This window comes from Rhinopithecus roxellana, chromosome 3, assembly GCF_007565055.1.
Source record: "Rhinopithecus roxellana isolate Shanxi Qingling chromosome 3, ASM756505v1, whole genome shotgun sequence".
In the NCBI taxonomy this organism is placed as follows: Eukaryota; Metazoa; Chordata; class Mammalia; order Primates; family Cercopithecidae; genus Rhinopithecus; species Rhinopithecus roxellana.
In genome coordinates this window covers 16,921,690-16,941,154 of record NC_044551.1, presented here as the reverse complement: position 1 = coordinate 16,941,154, position 19,465 = coordinate 16,921,690, and the positions used below count along the sequence as shown (strand labels likewise).

General features: G+C 37.7%; 1 protein-coding gene across 2 annotated transcripts in view; it reads right to left on the bottom strand.

Moving 5' to 3' along the window:
• Nucleotides 1–19,465, bottom strand: part of C7 (complement C7) — an 81,483-nt gene that overhangs the window by 55,069 nt on the left and 6,949 nt on the right. Inside the window, exons 2-5 of one of the 2 annotated variants that reach the window (XM_030927370.1) lie at nt 11,723–11,811; nt 6,123–6,178; nt 3,608–3,683; nt 104–245 (exon numbers count right to left, since the gene is read on the bottom strand). In XM_030927370.1, the coding sequence (XP_030783230.1) occupies nt 104–245; nt 3,608–3,683; nt 6,123–6,178; nt 11,723–11,811 (363 nt within the window). The remainder of the gene's footprint in view (nt 1–103; nt 246–3,607; nt 3,684–6,122; nt 6,179–11,722; nt 11,812–19,465) is intronic. The other variant, XM_010381770.2, reaches the window with a different exon arrangement.

The following is a 19,465-nucleotide window of genomic DNA, read 5'->3' as shown; positions in this document are numbered from 1 at the left end:
TCAATATAAATTCAGTAAAATTTAACAAATATATAATGAGCAAGTTCACCAAATAACATTTGAATTTACAATCTGCATGCTGAGCCTATGGAAAACAAATTACCTGAAAAACACCTGAAACGCTCTCCACATCCCTCTTCTGTTGGACATCCTCTTGTAGGTTCACAGGACAGTGTTTCAAAAGCATTTCCAACACAAGGTTGGCCCCCATACTGCCCATACACAGCAACTGACCGCCTGCGAGTCTAAACACAAAGCAGGCAGTGGTTGGTTGGTTGGTTTGTTTGTTTTCAAAGATATCTCTAGTTTCCTTTATCTGAGTAATAAAATCTGAGGGAAAGTAATACAATTAGACAAACAATGTCTGGAAAATTGTTCTGGTGTTCTACAGAAATAAAACCTCAAAATCAATGAATCCACAGATGTACTTGTCCTTGAGTTCAGCAACATTTTGGCTATTATTTATAGAGAGCTCCCAGGCATATATTGACTTTCAGAATTAAATGAAAAAAAAAAAAAAAAAAAACATGTTAGTGAATCTTTAAGAAAGTAACCTGATTGCAGTGAGCCGAGATCACACCACTGCACTCCAGCCTGGGCGACAAAGTGAGATGCTGTCTCAAAAAAAAAAAGAAAAATAAAAGAAAGTAACCTGAGTAAAGCTTAGGGGGTAGATACATAAGCAAATAGATTAGAGCATAGAATGATTAATATATTTACCAAATCTGTGTTCCAAGAGTTCATTAGAGAAAGTGAAATGACTTTTTCTGGAGAGAGGATAAGGGTACTAGGAAAGGGTTAAAATGAAGCAGAGTTAGGGAAACCTTCAGAAGAGTAGTGGCAATTCCTTTCAGCTAAACTGTAAGCCTTCTTTAGGAAGAAAGGCAAGCAAAACAATTCAGAGAGAAGTACATGAATACGGAAGTCAAACTTACAAAACAGAAACCTACGTAATCCAAAGATGAAGCTCCATCTACAAAGGAACATGTAAAATACAAACCTCTTGAGGGAAAAGAATATAGGAAAACTGAAGAAATTATCAAACTAAATGAGAAACTTACAACTAATACATACTAAGGTTTTTTAAATCCTCATTCACTATGAAGACATGTATCTAACGTTTAAACGAAAAGAAAAAGCTACCCCTGGCAATCAGTGAGCATCTTCCAGGCCTCTTCCTGTACTCACCTCTTCTCCATTAAACAAAACAAAACAAAACAAAACCGGAACCAAAACTGAGCGTCCTGAGGATTTAAACCTTGAGTGAAATCAACCGGGAAGAGCTGCTGTACATATCAATGTCGAACTTATTCATCCATCCTGAATTGGGTTAGAAATGGGAATTCCTTGTCATGAGGGGTCACAGTGGCGTAATTTGAACTCTGAGCAGGTACACACCAGCCCTAGCATGGCTCTAGTGCCTTTCACTTGTTTAAGCAAAGGAGCCACAGAGGAATATGAGTGGGGAACAGAACTCGGTAAGGTTTCTTGATACCGTTTTTAGTCTCTTTGTAAGTGATGAAGATGCCGCTCCTGTGTGACTTAACAGTGTCCTTTGTGAAGTTCCAGAGCACAGATGGCATTGTTTGCATAAGAAAGTGTTTTTCTTCTCCGTATTATCAGGGAGCCCTTGATGGCAGCCACTCTCCACAGTCTCATTCTCACCTGTCAAAGTCTGACCCTACAAGCCCTTTCTCATTTTCACTTGTCTCTCTCTGAATGAAAATTTTGTTTGTATAATCTAGGATGTATCCATTGCACCTTCAATCAAAGAAAAAAATTGCTTGTATAAAAAACACCCTCTATCTCTCTGCTTCTGTTTAGTGTTCTTTCTTCTTTTTAAATGATAAAAATATTTAACGTGTTTGATGTTTCTTTGACCTTTGCTTGTTATTCATGTACCTGTTTGCCTGTAATCAGAGCTGTTATTTATTATAGTTGCTAGAAGCCAAATGCTTTATTCAGGCAATTTGTTTTGAAAATACCACCGTGTAGGTACTAAATAAATACCTGATGATAATGATGATGCTTCAAAATAATAATTATCTTCTATGGTATGATTCTGTTATTTTATTAATTAAAAGTGATTTTTAAATAAATATTTTTACCCAAACTGGACTATTTCTAGAATATGTAACTCTTGAAATGTTCAGAAACTTTAAGATGAACATTTTATTTCTAGGACTATCTTCAGAAAAATGTGGGAAAAGAGGACAGATATCTACATTCAAACTGTTTATTAAAGTTTTCTTTACAACAAAAATGGAAACAATGTAAATATCAAACAATAAAAAAATAAAAAATTAATAAATCAAACAATAAAGAAGTGGAAAAATAAGAAGGCTATATTCATATCATGGAACATAATACTGCTGTTATAAATTATTTTGCTGATAGTATAATGTTAGATTAAAATAGTAGAATACAAAGCTATGATAAAATAATCTCATTTTTTTAAATTATAAGCATACACAGAGAAAAAGTAGACAGAGCTGAGGGAATAAATACCAAATGATGTTATATAATTTGTTTCTTCTAAATGGTAGAATTGGCCGGGTGCAGTGGCTCACGCCTATAATCCCAGCATTTTGGGAGGCCGAGGCGGGGCTGATCACAAGGTCAGGATATGGAGACCATCCTGGCCAAGATGGTGAAACCCTGTCTCTACTAAAAATACAAAAAATTAGCTGGGTGTAGCGGCACGCGGCTGGGACTACCCAGCTACTTGGGAGGCTGAGGCAGGATAATCACTTGAACCCGGGAGGCGGGGGTTGCAGAGAGCCGACATTGCGCCACTGCACTCCAGCCTGGAGACAGAGCGAGACGCCGATAAAAAAAAAAAAAAAGAAGAAAGAAAAAGAAAGAAAGAAAGAAAGGAAGGAAGGAAGGAAGGAAGGAAGGAAGGAAGGAAGGAAGGAAGGAAGGAAGGAAGGAAGGAAGGAAGGAAGGAAGGAAGGAAGGAAGGAAGGAAGGAAGGAGGGAAGGAAAGAAAGAAAGAGGCAGAATTATGAATAATGCTTTATTTCTTTATAACTTTCTGTATTTTCTCCAATGAACATTTTATAAGGAATACAAACATTTTTAGAAGCTTTTTATAATACTCAGATTAAGTTCTCCATTGTGCTTGTATTACTTAGCAATTAAACTTTAAGACATTTCGCAAAATTTTTTTTCATGGTTGTTCGCTATTTGTGAAGTAAAATCAAGCAGCCATTTTGCTATTTGCTAGTGTGTGTTTGAGATGAGAAGAAAAGTTGAACTCAGTGAATATAAAACATTTTAAATTATCTAAAAATTTCTTTCTACGTTGTTCCTATTTCTCTCATAGTTAAAGAGTTAGTAAATTGCCTTGAACTTTTAGCCTATCTACATTTCTAGCTCCAAGATAAGATCTAGAAAAGTCCTTCAAGGAAAATGAATATACAAGTTACTTTATTACAATATTAATTATTAAACAAATCATACTTTTCTCCCCTCAAAATTACTAACATGGTTTTCAAAAAACATTGACACTATTTAATGAACATTCAAAAGTTAACACCATTTTGGCCATGCCTAAATATTTCTGCACATAAATAATCAAATACAAAGTTTTGCGTGTTCCTACCTGAGTCTTGGTACAGCCATTGCATTCTGACCAAGGGGCATAGGAGTCCCACTGGCAGTTGACTGGAGAGGAGGCACTGCCACAGTGTCAAATTGTCCATCATAAAGCAAGTAGAAAGATATACAAGGGAACACAAAGAATAGTGAAAACAGCCAAAAATAGTTAAATGTTGCCTCAAATATTTTTTCCTAAGTGACACTAAAAGTATCCTAAAATACATAAAAATGGAGGGAGCCCCACTGACTTAGAGATTAACACTTTTACTAAACATCTATTATGCTGGCACAGTGGCTCAAACCTGTAATCTGAGCACTTTGGGAGGCTGAGGCAGGCAGATCACCTGTGGTCAGGAGTTTAAGACCAGGCTGGCCTACATGGTGAAACCCCATCTCTACTAAAAATAAAAAAAAAATTAGCCAGGTAGGGTGGCACGTGCCTGTAATACCAGCTACCCAGGGGGATGAGGCAGGAGAAATCACTGAAACCCAGGAGGCAGATGCTGCAGTGTGCAGAGATTGCACCACTGCACTCCAGCCTGGGTGACAGAGGGAGGCTCCGTCTCAAAAAAAAAAATCTATTATATGACAGATTCTAAAGACACTAGAGTTGTAGAAATAATAAAAGAGGTAGGTCATTGGCCGGGCATGGTTGCTCATGCCTGTAATCCTAGCACTTTGGGAGGCCAAGGCGTGCAGATCACTTGAGGTCAGGAATTCGAGACCAGTTGGGCCGTGATGGTGAAACCCTGTCTCTACTAAAAATACAAAAATTAGCCGGGCTTTGTGGTGCATGCCTGTAATCCCAGCTACTTAGGAGATGAGACAGAAGAATTGCTTGAACCTGGGAGGCAGAGGTTGCAGTGAGCTGAGACTGCACCACCGCACTCCAGCCTGGGTGACAGAGCATGACTCCATCTCAGAAAAAAATAAAAAATAAAAAATAAAATTTAATTTAATTTTTTTAAAAAAGGTAGGTCATTGACTATTGATAGAAGGAAGGACAGAGACACAGATGTATAAACAAATAATCATAGTACAATATATCTCATTTGATGGATTTCAGAACAGAAATGCATTCAATATAATGTGTTACGGGAATACAGATAAGGGAGAGTTTGAGTTGGGAAGGTAGGTGAAAACATATGTAAATATGTTTTATGACCTTTGAAGGGAGGAAGGTTTTATGGCGTTTGAAGAGATTCTGAATGATGAGTTGAAGAGTTATCCAGAAACACTTAACTGAGAGACAAGAAACTATAAAAAGTCCCCATGAGAAGTGGAAAACTAAAAATTGGCAGAGGCTGAATGGACAGGAATTTATTTATATGCATCCCCTGTTCATTTAGGCCATTTCTCAAGCATACAACCAAGGCGGGCAATCTGAGCTTAAACAGCTCCACCAAAATAAAGTACACGTAAAAATGGAGAGTTGACTCTCATACAATGCTCACATTCTGGCTGTGTCATATGGAAAAGACTACCCGAGTCAGCTTTAAGAGACTAAGGAAGCCTTGCCTAAAATGATACTCTACGAAGGATAAAAGCTAGTATTCCTGAATTCTGGATTCCCAGCACATTCCTTGGCTGGGCAATATCTTGAGTCAAGATGATTCTTGCATGTCTTAAGAGGGTCAGGTTACTCTGAAAGTAATGACTCTCATTCTGTAGTGTGTGCCTCGGCTGCTTTCACAGGGCCAATCTTGCCAACCAGTGGTTTTCATAGGGTACCAATGATCAAAATACCTGAATACTTTTGACAACCTTGAACAATCTGAACTTACTGTTATTTTTCTAGTCTCTGTCCTGGGGAAACGCAGAGGGCTTCCCCAAACATGGAGGCTTAGGAGAGGAAGTTTGCTTGACCTTCCTGCTGTGCTCCCGCATCACCCTGAGCAGGCCTCTGTCAGAGCCCTGAGCACATTCATATTGCCATGAACTGGCTCAAGATACGAATCACCCAGCATGTTCCCTGTGCCTTCTTGCTCCTTGCGGTATCCCCAGTACCTAGCACAGTCCCTGACACATTTTCTGATCGTTCCATAAAGTGAACTGACCTGGCTCTGTCTTGTCAATCTGACACAGTGAGAGAATAACAAAGCCTTGGATAAACGATGCTGGCTTTTCTCCAGGCCTCAAGAACTGACAAGACTATTTTCTTAAAAAACTCTCAACCTTTAAAATCCAGAGGACGTTTTGCAAGGATTATATTTAAAGACCAAATATTGCTCTAAGATATATAAGTCCACTGTGATTATCTGCATTCCAGATAAAACCATGGCACTGGTACAAAAAACTTATACTTTTAGTCTTCCATTTTACAGGGAGAAAAATTAAGTAAAAGAAGAATAATTTTTAAAACACACTTTTGTTATCATTGTCTTTTATAAAAATATGGAAAGAGAAAATATGTTAGAGGGATACACAGATTCAAACTGCAATGTCAAAATTAGACTAAAGAATTTCTAAAACTTTTTTTTAATTTAATGATTTTTACACACAACCCAAAAAGTCCTCACCTTGAAAAAATTTGGAATTCTCCTATAAATCCCACCAAAATGAATAAGCTTATCACCTGGAGAAGAAAAACAATAAAGTATTACTTTAGTTTGCATTTCTTTTTATAACTACAAATTGACAATTTATAATTGTGTAAATTTATGAGGTACAAAGTGATATTATGATTTCTAAATACAATGTGAAATAATTTAATCAAGCCAGTTAACATCTCTATCACCTAAAATATTTAACATTTTTTTGTAGTAAAGATATTTGAAATTTACTCTTCACAATTTTGAAATGTATGATACACCAATATTAACTACATTCACCACACTGTACAATAGAATTCAAAATATATTTCTGCTAACTGAGATTGTGTACCCTTTGACCTTTATTGCTCTATTATCCCAGTCTCTGTAACCACCATTCTACTTTGCTTCTACAAGTTCGATTGTTTTACATCATATAAGTAAGAATATATGCTATTTGTCTTTCTGTGCCTGGTTTATTTAACTTAACATAATGTTTTCCAATTCCATCTATGTTGTCATAAATGACAGAATTTCATCCTTTTTAAGGCTAAATACTATTCCATTGTGTACACACACCACATTTTCTTTATCCATTCATCTGTTGAGGGACACTCAGGTTGATTCTATAACTCAGCTATTGTGAGTAGTGCTGCAATGAACATTTACTTTTGTAAATACCCAAAAGTAGAATTGCTAGATCATATGACAATTTTTTTAAGTTTTATGAGAAACCTCCATGCAGTTTTCCATAATAGGTGTAATAATTTACATTCCTACCAAGTGTACAAGTGTACAGGGATTCTCTTTTTTCCACATCCATACCAACGCTTGTTGCCTTTTGTCTTTTTGATAATAGCCATTCTGACGGGTGTGAGATGATAACTCAATGTGATTTTAATTTGCATTTCTCTAATGATTAGCAATGTTGAGCACTTTTTAAACATATCTGTTGGTCATTTGCATGTCTTCCCTTCAAAAATGTTTACTCAGGTCTCTTGTCCATTTTTTATTTTTGCTTTACTTCCATCTCTCTTTCCTGGTACTTTGCCGATAATTTATTGGGTTTTTTGTCTTCTTATTATTGAGCTGTTTGAGCTCCATATATATTTTTGATATTAGCCTCATGTTATTGAGTTGTTTGAGCTCCATATATATTTTTGATATTAGCCTCTTATTGACTGCATGACTTACAAATATTTTCTCCCAATTTGCAGGTTGTCTCTGAAAACTGGTGATTGTCTTCTTTGCTACGCAGAAGCTTTTAGTTTGTTATAATCCCATTTGTCTGTTTTTGCATTTGTTGCCTGAACTTTTGGATTCAGATCCAAAAAAAACCCTACCTAGAACAATACAGTTTTTCCCTTAGATTTTTTTCAAGCAATTTTTCAGTTTCTGGTCTTATGCTTAAGGCTTCATCCCATTTTGAGTAGATTTTTATATATGATGCTAGATAAGGGTCCAATTTAATTCTTCTGCATGTGGATATCCAGTTTTCCCAGTACCATTTACTAAAGAGACTATCCTTTCCCCATTGTGTATTCTTGGTACCTTTGCAAAACCAATCAATTGACCATATATGTGGGATGCATTTCTGGGTTCTCTATTCTGTTCCACTGGTTGATGGGTCTATGGTTTTGCCAGGATCATGATGTTTTAATTACTATAGCTTTGTAGTTTAGCTTAAAATCAGGGAAAGTAATACCTCCAGCTTTGTTCTTTTTGCCCATGATTGCCTTAGCTATTTGGGGGTTTTTGCGGTTCCATAGAAACTTTAAGATATTTTTTCTATTTCTTTGAAAAATGATGTTAGAATTTTGATAAAGATTGCACTAAAACTCTAGATCACTGTGGGTAGTGTGGACATTTTAGCAATATTTTCTTCCAATCCATGAACAAGGGATATCTTTCCATTTGTTTATGTCTTCTTCAATTTCTCATCAGTGTTTTGTAATTTGCAATGTACAGGTCTTTAACTTCCTTCGTTAAATTTATTCCTAAATATTTTTTGTAGTTATTGAAAATGGTATTGTTTTCTTAATTTCTTTCTCATATAGTTTGTTGCTAGTTTATAGAAATGTACTTTTTAGTGTTTATTTTATATTCTACAATTTTACTGTATTCATGTATTAGTTCTAACAGTTTTCTGGTGGAGTATGTAGGGTTTTCTACATATAAGATTGTGACACCAGCAAACATAGACATTTTCACTTCTTCCTTTCTATTTTGATGCCTTTTATTTCTTTTTTCTTGCCTAATTGCTCTGGCAAGAATTTCTAATACTATGTTGAATAAAAGTGGCAAAAGTGGGCATTTTTGTCTTGATCCAAAGCTTAACTGAAAGGCTTTCAATTTTTCACTGTTGAGTATAATGTTAGCTGTGGGCTTCTCATATATGGCCTTTACTGTTTCAAGGTACTTTTCTTCTGTACCTAACTTGGTAAGAGTCTTTATCGTGAAATGTTGTTGAATTCTGTCAAACGTTTTTCTGCATCTAATGAGATGATCATATAGTTTTTGTCATCCATTCTGTTAATCTCATATAACATATTTATTGATTTGTGTATGTTGAACCATCCTTGCATTTCAAGAATAAATCCCATTTGGTCATGGTAGATGATCCTTTTAATGTGTTGTTCAGTTTGTGACTATTTTGTTGAGATTTTTGTATCTATGTTAACTATGTTCATCAAGAATATTGGCATGTAGTTTTCTTTTTTTGTAAGTACTTCTTTGGCTTTGGTATCAGGATAACACTGGCCTCATAAAAAGAATGTGAAAGTATTCCCTCCTTTTCAATTTTTTTTTTTTTTTTTTTTTTTTTTTTTTTTTTTTTTTTTTTTTTTTTTTTTGAGACGGAGTCTCGCTCTGTCGCCCGGGCTGGAGTGCAGTGGCCGGATCTCAGCTCACTGCAAGCTCCGCCTCCCGGGTTTACGCCATTCTCCTGCCTCAGCCTCCCGAGTAGCTGGGACTACAGGCGCCCGCCACCTCACCCGGCTAGTTTTTTGTATTTTTTAGTAGAGACGGGGTTTCACCATGTTAGCCAGGATGGTCTCGATCTTCTGACCTCGTGATCCGCCCGTCTCGGCCTCCCAAAGCGCTGGGATTACAGGCTTGAGCCACCGCGCCCGGCCCTTTTCAATTTTTTGGAAGGGTTTGAGAAGGATTAGTATTAGCTCTACTTTAAATGTCTGGGTTATCTCTTGCACTCACCCTTGCCATGTGACATGCGTGTTCCCACTTTGCCTTCTGCCATGAGTAAAAGCTCCCTGCAGGCTTCACCAGAAACTGAGTAAATGTTGATGTCATGCTTGTACAGCCTACAGAACCATGATCCAATTAAACCTCTTTTCTTTATAAATTACCCAGCCTCAGATATTTCTCTATAGCAACACAAAGAACAGGCTAATCCAGAAAATTGGTACTGAGAATTGGGGCATTGCTATAAAGACACCTAACAGTGTGAAAGCAGCTTTGGAACTGGGTAATGAGCAGAGGTTTGAAGAGTTTGAAGGGCTCCAAAGAAGACAGAAAAATGAAAGAAAGCTTGAAACTTCTTACAGACTGGTTAAATGATTGTAACCAAAATGCTGATAGTGATAGGGACAGTGAAGTCTAGGCTGATGAAGTTTCAGATGGAAATGAGAAACTTATTGGGAATTAGAGCAAAAGTCACCTGGTTATGTCTTAGCAAAGAACTTGGCTGTATTCTGTTTACGCCCTAAGGATCTGTAGAAGTTTGAACTTAAGAGTGATAACTTAGGGTATCTAGTAGAACAAGTTTCTAAGCAGCAAGTTTCAAGATGTGGTCTGGCTGCTTCTAACAGCTTATGCCCAGATTTAGGAGCAAAGAAATGACTTAAAGTTGGAATTGATATAGGAAAGGTAAGCACAGTATAAAAGTTTGAAAAATCTGCAGCTTGGCCATGCGGCAGAGAAAGAAAAAGCATCATCAGGAGAGGAATTCAAGGGGGTCTTTGGAGCAACCACTTGCTAGAAAGATTTGCACGACTAAAAGGGAGCCAAGTATTAATAGCCAAGACAATGGAAAAGAGACCTCAAAGGCACTTTAGAAATCTTTGAGGCTGCCCCTCCCATCACAGGTCAGGAGGTTTGGGAGGAAAGAATGACTTCATGGACCAGGCTCAGGGTCTTGCTTCCCTGCACAGCCCTTAAGACACTGCTCCCTGCATGCAGGCCACTCTCCAGCTCCAGCCTTAGCCCAGTGAACCCCAGATACAGCTTGGGTTGCTGCTTCAACAAGTACAAACTGTAAGCCTTGGCAGCTTCCATGTGGTGTTAAGTTCATAGGCACACATAGTGCAAGAGTGAAGGAGGCTTCGCAGCCTCCACCTACATTTCAGAGGATGTATGAGAAAGACTGGTTGCCCAGGCAGAAGTCTGCTTAGGGGTGGAACCCTCACAGAGAACCTCTACAAGGGCAGTAAAGAGGGGAAATGTGGGGTTGGAACCCCCACACACAGTCCCCACTGGAGTACTGCCTAGTGAATTAGTGGAAAGGGGGCCACTGTCCTCCAGACCCCAGAATGGCAGATCCGCCAGTAACTTACATATTGAGCTTGGAAAAGCTTCAGGCACTCAACTCCAACCCATGAGAGCAACTATAGTGGCTGAACCCTGCAAAGTCACAGAAGTAAAGCTGCCCAAGAGGTGGAGTGGAGCCCACCCCTCACAGAAGTGTGTCCTGGATGTGGAACCTGGAGTCAAAGGAGATTATTTGGAGCTTTAAGACTTAATGACTGCCCTATTGTGTTTCAGACTTGCATGGGGCACGTAGCTTCTTTCTATTGGCTGATTTCTCTTCTTTGGGAAAGGAGAATTTACCCAATGCCTGTACCCCAATTATATCTTGGAAGTAAGTAACTTTTTTTGATTTTACAAACTTATAGGTAGAAGAAACTTACCTCTAGATTGCACTTTGTTCTTGAGACTTGTGACTTTTCAGTTAATGCTGAGATGAGTTAAGGCTTTGGGGGACTATTGGGCAGGTATCTATTTTAGTGTGAGAAGGACATGAGATTCAGGGGGCCAGGGGCAGAAAGATATACTTTAGATATCCCTTTCAAATCTCATGTTGAAATGTAATCCCCATGTTGGAGGTGGGGCCTGTTGGGAGGGGTGGATTTCTCATAAATGGTTTAGCACCATCCCTTTGGTGTCATCCTTGCAATAGTGAGTCTCGTTAAGATCTGATTGTTTAAAAATGTATGACATTTTCCCCCTCACTCATTCTTTTTTTTTTTTTAGACAGAGTCTTGCTCTGTTGCCCACCCTGGAGTGCAGTGGCACAATCTCGGCTCACTGCAACCTCCACCTCCTGGGTTCAAGTGATTCTCCTGCCTCAGCCTCCTGAGTAGCTGCAATTACAGGCACCTGCTACCATGCCTGGCTAATTTTTGTATTTTTAGTAGAGATGGGGTTTCGCCATGTTGGACAGGTTGGTCTTGAACTCCTGACCTCATGTGATCTACCCGCCTCAGTCTCCCAAAGTGTTGGGATTACAGGCATGAGCCACTGCACCTGGTCCCCTCACTCATTCTTGCTCTCACTATTGCCATGTGACATACCTGCTCTTGCTTCACCTTCCGCCATGAGTAAAATCTCCCTGAGTGCCTCACCAGAAGCTGAGCTGATGTTGATGCCATGTTTATGCAGCCTGCAGAACCATAAGGCAAATAAACCTCTTTTATTTATAAATTACCCAGTATCAGGTATCTCTTTATAGCAACACAAATAATGGCCTAATACAATTAGTGATATTGAGCATTTTTTCATATACCTGCTAGCCACTTGTATGTCTTCTTTTGAAAAAATGTCTATTCAGGGCATTTGCCCATTGTTAATCAGATTAATATTAATATATACTACTGAGTTACTTCCCTATATATTTTGGTTCTTAATCCCTTGTCAGATGAATAGCTTACAAATATTTTCTCTATTTCCATAGGTTGTCTCTCTTTACTGTTTTGATTGTTCTGCTTTGTAGAAGCTTTTTAGCTTGATATAATCCCATTTGTCCATTTTTGCTTTTGTTTTCTGTGTTTTTGAGATCTTACCCCAAAAAACGTTGCCTAAACCATTGATCTATGATGTTTCCCTATGTTTTCTTCTAGTAGCTTCATAATTTCACATTTTACATTTAAATCTAATTCATTTGAGTTATTTTTGTATATGGCAGAAGATAGGAATCTAGTTTTATTCTTATAAATACCCAGTTTTCCCAACAACATTTCTTAAAGAGATTATCCTCTCTCCAATGTTTCTTTGCTTTTTTCTTTTTTTTTTTTTGACAGAGTCTCACTCTGTTGCCCAGGCTGGAGTGCAGTAGTGCAATCTCGGCTCACTGCAACCTCTGCCTCCTGGGTTCAAGCGATTCTCCTGCCTCAGACTCCTGAGTAGCTGAAATTATTACAGGCACATGCCACCACGCCAAGCTAAATTTTTGTATTTTTAGTAGAGATGGGGTTTCACCATGTTAATCAGGCTGGTCTCAAACTGCTAACCTCGTGATCTGCCCACCTCAGCCTCCCAAAGTGCTGGGATTACAACTCTGAGCCACCATGTCTGGCCCGCATTTTTTTTTTTTTGAGACGGAGTCTCACTCCGTCACCCAGGCTAGAGTGCAGTGGCATGGTCGCAGCTCACTGCAACCTCCGCCTCCTGGGTTCAAGCAATTCTCCTGCCTCAGCCTCCCAAGTAGCTGGACTACAGGCATGTGCCACCATACCTGGCTAATTTTTGTATTTTTAGTAGAGATGGGGTTTCACTATGTTGGCCAGACTGGTCTTGAACTCCTGACCTCATGATCTACCCACCTTGGCCTCCCAAAATGCTGGAATTATAGGCACAAGCCACCATGCGTGGTCCCCAATGTATTTTTGGTTTTTTGTTGTTGTTGTTGTTTTGTTTTTTTGTTTGTTTGTATGTTTTGAGACAAAGTGTTGCTCTGTTGCCCAGGCTGGAGTGCAATGGCATGTTCTCAGCTCACTGCAACTTCTGCCTCCCAGGTTCAACCCATTCTCCTGCCTCAGTATCCTGAGGAGCTGGGATTGCAGGCATGCGCTACCACACCCAGCTAAGTTTTGTATTTTTTAAATAGAGACGGGGTTTCACCACATTGGTCAGGCTGGTCTCGAACTCGCAACCTTGTGATTCACCCACCTTGGCCTTCCAAAGTGATGGGATTACAAGCATAAGCCACCACACCTGGCCCCAGTGTATGTTCTTACCACTTTTCTCAGAAATGACTTGGCTGTAAGTACACAAATCTATTTCTTGGTTCTCTATCCTGATCCAGTCATCTATGTGTCTGTTTTTAGGACACTAGTACGCTATTTTTGTTAGCATACTACTTGTTTTTGTATAAACTATTATCTTTTTACAGACTACTTTTGTTGTAGCTTTGTAGTATAATTTAAAAGCAGGTAGTGTGGTGCCTCTAGCATTGTTATTATTCAGGATTTGTTTAGCTACTTGGGGTCTTTTGCTGTTTTATAAATGTTTAGAATTTTTTCTATATATGTGAATAATTTCACTGATATCTTGATAGAGATTGCATTGAATCTGTAGATCACTTTGGGGAGCATAGATATTTTAATGGTATTAATTTTTCCAATCCAAGAACATGGGATATCTTTCCTTTTTTGTGTTCTCTTAAATTACTTTCGTCAGTGTTTTATAGTATTCTTTGTAGAATCTTTAACTTCTTTGATTAAATTTATTCCTTGGTATTTTATTTTGTAGCTTTTATAAATGGGATTTCTTTCTTGATTTTCTTTTCAGAATCATCTCTGTTAACCTGTAGGAATGCTACTAATTTTTGCATGTTGATTTTGTAGCCTGCAAATTTACTGAATTCATTTATCACTGCTAAGATTTATTTAGTGTAGTCTTTACTTTTTTTTTTTTTTGGAGACAGAGTCTTGCTCTGTCACCCAGGCTGGAGTGCAGTGGCACGATCTGGGCTCACTGCAAACTCGGCCTCCCAAGTTTAAGCAATTCTCCTGCCTCAGTCTCCCAAGTAGCTGAGATTATAGGTGTGCTCCACCAGACCCAGTGAATTTTTATATTTTTAGTAGAGATGGGGTTTTCCCATGTTGGACAGGCTGGTCTCAAACTCCTGACCTCAGGTGATCCACCCACCTTGGCCTCCCAAAGTGCTGGGATTACAGGCAGGAGCCACCACGCCCAGCCTACAGTTTTCCCTAAATATAAGGTCATGTTGTTTAAAAGCAAAAACAACTTGACCTCTTCTCTTTAAATTTGAATACCATTTATTTTGTTCTCTTGCCTAATTGCTGTGGTTAGGACTTTCAGTATTATGCTGAATAAAAATGGTGACAGTGAGGAAAAATAAAAAATAAATGGTTGGTAGAATTCAGCCATGAAGCCATCAGGTCCTGGGCTTTTTTTTTTTTTTTTTTTTTTTTTTAATGGAAGATCTTTGATTACAGATTCCATCTTTTTACTCATTATTGTTCTGTTCAGATTTTCTATTTTTTTATGATTCAGTCTTTATATGTGGTATGCTTTGGAGCACCTAAACACATAAAACAAATATTTATATTTATACAAAATATAAATATTATATTGTAACCCATCTCTTTCTTCAGATCCACAGGATCTGATGGATTGCAATACAATAACAGTAGAAAACTTCAGTACCTCACTTTCAATGCTGGAAGATCATCCAGACAGAAAATTAATAAGAAAACATTAAACTTGAACAACAGTTTACAGAAACACTTAAAGGACCTAAATGGATAGAAGAATTTAACCACTTCTTCTTAGTTATCCAATTTGTTGGTGTATAATTGTTCATGATAGTCTCTGATGATCTTTTGTATTTTTGTGGTATTATGAATCCTCTCTTTTTTTAAATTAATCTAGTTTGTCAAATTTGTTCATCTTTTCAAAAAAGAACTTATTTTATCTTTTTGTATTGTTTTTCTAGTCTCTATTTCATTTATTTCTGCTCTAATTTTTATTATTTCCTTTCTTATACTAACTTTGGTTTAGTTTATTCTTCTTTTTCTGTTTCCTTGAGGTATGACATTAGCTTATTTATTTTAAATCTTTATTCTCTTTCATGTACGCATTTATTGTTCTAAACCTTCCTCTTTGAACTGTTCTTACTGTATCCATATGTTTGGTATGTTGTGTTTCCATTTTTGTTTATATTAAGATAAAAGATTTTGGCCAGGCACAGTGGCTCACGCCTGTAATCCCAGCACTTTGGGAGGCCAGGCAGGTGGATCATGAGGTCAGGAGATTGAGACCATCCTGGCTAACATGGTGAAACCCCGTCTCTACTAAAAATACAAAAAAAAAAATTAGCCAGGCATGGTGGCAGGCTCCTGTAGTACCAGCTACTCAGGAGACCGAGGCAGGAGAATGGTGTGAACCCAGGAGGCAGAGCTTGCAGTGAGTCGAGATCGCGCCACTGCACTCCAGCCTGGGTGACAGAGCGAGACTCTGTCTCAAAAAAATAATAATAATAAAATAAAATAAAATAAAATAAAAGATTTTTATCTTGTTATCTAAAGATTTGTAATTTCCCTTTTAATTTCACTGACCTATTTATTGTTGAGAAGCACGTTAATTTCCATATATTTGTGGATTTTTCAAAATTCCCCCTATATTCATTCATTTATTTTTATTTATTTATTTTTAGAGACAGGGTCTTTTTTTGTTTCCCAGGCTGGAGTGCACTGGCACCGTCATAGCTACCGCAACCTTGAACTCCTGGGCTTAAGCAATCCTCCCACCTCAGCTTTCCAATTAGCTGGGACAACAGGCACATAACATTACCCCTAGCTTCCTCCTATAATTGATTTCTAGTGTCATACCACTGTGGTCAGAAAAGATACTTGAGGCTGGACATGGTGGCTGACACCTGTAATCCCAGCACTTTGGGAGGCCAAGGTAGGCAGATCCCTTGAGGTCAGGAGTTTGAGACCAGCCTGGCCAACGTGGTGAAACCCTGTCTCTACTAAAAATACAAAAATTAGCTGGATGTGGTGGCTCACGCCTGTAGTCCCAGCTACTCGGGAGGATGAGGTGGGAGAATCACTTGAGCCTGGGAGGCGGAGGTTGTAGTGAGTTGATATTGCACCACTGCACTCCAGCCTGGGTGACAGAGCAAGACTCCAATTCAAAAAAAGAAAAAAGAGATATTTGATATAATTTCAATCTTCTTAAATTTGCTGATGCTTGTATTTTGCCCTAGCATGTTATCTGTCCTGGAGAAAGTTCCGCATGCACTTGAGAAGAATGTGTATTCTGTTGCCGTTGGATGGAATGTTTCTCTCTCTCTCTGTGTGTGTTTGTGTGTGTTAGATTCATTAGGTCTAACGTGTTGTTCAAATCCAATGTTTTCTCACTAATTTTCTGGATTATCTTTCATTGTTGAAAGTGGGGTATTGAAATACCCTACTATCATTGTATTGCAATCTGTCTCTTCCATCATATCCTTAATATTTATTTCATATATTTAGGTTCTCTGAGGTTGGGTACATATATATTTACAATTGTTATACCCTTTTGATGAGTTGACTCCTTTATCATCATATAATGTCCTTCTTATTTCTTTTTTACAGTTTTTGACTTTAAGTCTATTTTGTCTTATGTAAGTATAGTTACCCCTGCTCTCTTTTGGTTTCTATTGATGTGGAATATCTTTTTTTCCATCGCCTAACTTTCAGTCTGTGTGCCCTTAAAAGTGAGGTGAGTTTCCTATGGGTAACATATAGTTGTGTCTTGTTTTCTTATTCATTCACTTACTCTATGTCTTTTCATTAGAGGACTTAATTCATTTACGTTCAAGGTAATTATTGATAGATAAGGACTTACTACTGCCATTTTGTTATTTTGTTGTTGTTGTTGTTGCTGTTGTTGTTTTGTACATACTTTTTTGGAGATAGGGCCTCTGTTGCCCAGGCTGGAGTGCAGTAGTGTGATCACAGCTCACTACACCCTCGACCTCCCAGGCTCCAACGATGCTCCCACCTCAGCCTTTGTGAGTAGCTGGGACCACAGGCATGTGCCACCACATCCAGCTAATTTTTTAAAAATTATTGTAGAGATAGGGCCACCCTATGTTGCCCAGGCTGGAAGATACATTTTTCTTTCTTTCTCTCTCGCTGTCTTTGTGGTTTCGCGGTTTTCAGTCGTGGTATTCTTTGAATACTATTTCTGTTTTGTGCTTCTACTGAAGATTTTTGCTTTGTGCTTGTCATGAGGCTTCCAGAGAACGTCTTTTAATCACAACAGTCTATTTCAAAGTGATTACAACTTAACTTTGCATACAACTCTACATTGTTACTCTCTCATCAAATAGTTTATATTTTTTGATGTCAGAATTTACATCATGTGTATCCTTTGATAAGTTATTTTAGTGCTACTATAGTTGTCATTAATAGTTTTTTTCTTTAGCTTACATTTCTAAAATGATTTAAAAACTAATACATTTGTACAAGTCAAGATTTGTGACTTGGGTGTATAAAAAGTGAAAGAACTAGGGAGAAGGCTAAGTGACTCTGCTTATCTTTTCAGTTTCTATTTCAAATAGAAGTTTGAAGGATCTTCAAAAAAATAAAAATAGAGCTAGCATATGATTCAGCAGTCCCCTACAGAGTATGTATCCAAAGTAAATGAAATCAGTATATCAAAGAGCAATGTGCACTCCCATGTTCATTGATGCATTAGTCACAATAGCCAAGATACAGAACCAACCTAAATGTCCATCCAAGGATAAGGGGATAAAGAAAATGTGGTAAAGAGACACAATGAAATAGTACTTGGCCTTTAAAAAAGAAGAAAATTCTGTCATTTGTGACAACATGGATTAACCCAGATAACATTATGTTAAGTGAAATAAAACAAGCACAGAAAGAAAAATACTGAATGATCTCTTATATTTGGAATCTAAAAATGTTGACCTCTAATAAGTAAAGAGTAAAATGGTTACTAAAGGCTGTGGGGTCAGGGTGGGGATTGTTGAACAGATGTTGGTCAAAGGATACAAAACTTTAGTTACACAGAAGGAATAAGTTCAAGAGATCTAGCATACAAAATGGTGACTTAATTAATACCAATGTATTATTTTCTTTTTATTTTTCTTTTTTTGAGATGGAGTCTTGCTCTGTCACCCAGGCTGGAGTGCACTGGCGCAGTCTCAGCTCACTGCAAACTCTGCCTCCCGGATTCAAGTGATTCTCTTGCCTCAGCTTCCTAAGTAGCTGGGATTACAGGTGAGCGCCACCATGCCTGGGTAATTTTTGTATTTTTAGTAGAGATGGGGTTTCACTATGTTGGCCAGGCTGCTCTAGAACCAATGTGTTATATTCTTAAAAACTCCTGAGAGAGTAGATTTTAAGTATTCTCCCTACAAATGATAAGTATGGGAGGTAATGCAAATGGTTCATTAGCTCAATTGAGCCATTCTACAATATATACATATATTATAACATCATGTTGTGCACGAAAAGTCATACAATTTTTATTTGTCAGTTAAAAGAAATAAATAAATTACAAAGATAAATAAATGTTTTTTTAAAAAAATTAAAATTTGGTATAATCCTATCAAACTCTATCTCCTACTATTGAATTCTGCAAAGACAAGGGTTTGGTGATGCCATGGACACACAAATTGAAAATATTCAGTAGACTTAAATGGTTTCAAGCATTTCCTCAAGGTCCCATCATCTTTTAATCTCTTATTCCACTCCCGTTCTCTCTGACTACAGCACTCCGGAGGATACCAAGAGGAGAGAAAACCTGAAAGAAGCAGCAGTGTGAATGGCTGATTTTAAAAAGAAATCAAGCTTCCTAAGTCGGTAACCAAGGTTGAAGCACAGCAGTAGGCAGGGGGTGGTGACTCTCAAATTATTCCTTAGTACTGTAGGTGGTCCCTTTGGTGTTTAAAATAAAACACTCCTGAGGCCTTTTATAATCATCTTTATGTGATAGCACAAGCCTAAATACTGAGGATCTGATAGGTTACAAAATTGTACGTAAAATGTGATCACGTTTTGTTTGAAAAATCAAATGTGCATTGAAAAACAAAATCTACAAAGAAAAATAATAAAGCATAACAGTTTATTTCTGGTTGTCAAATTATAAGTAGTTTCTTTTATATATTTTCCTACTTTATCTGTATGTATTTTCCTACTTTAACTGACAGCTGAAGGTGATGGAGAAAATGCAGTTCAAATCTTTACTGATTCTCTAAGAATATCAAATGCATCCAATTTATAACTCTGGATAAAGGACTTTAAAATCATCTCACATTTTAATAGTCCAATATTTTC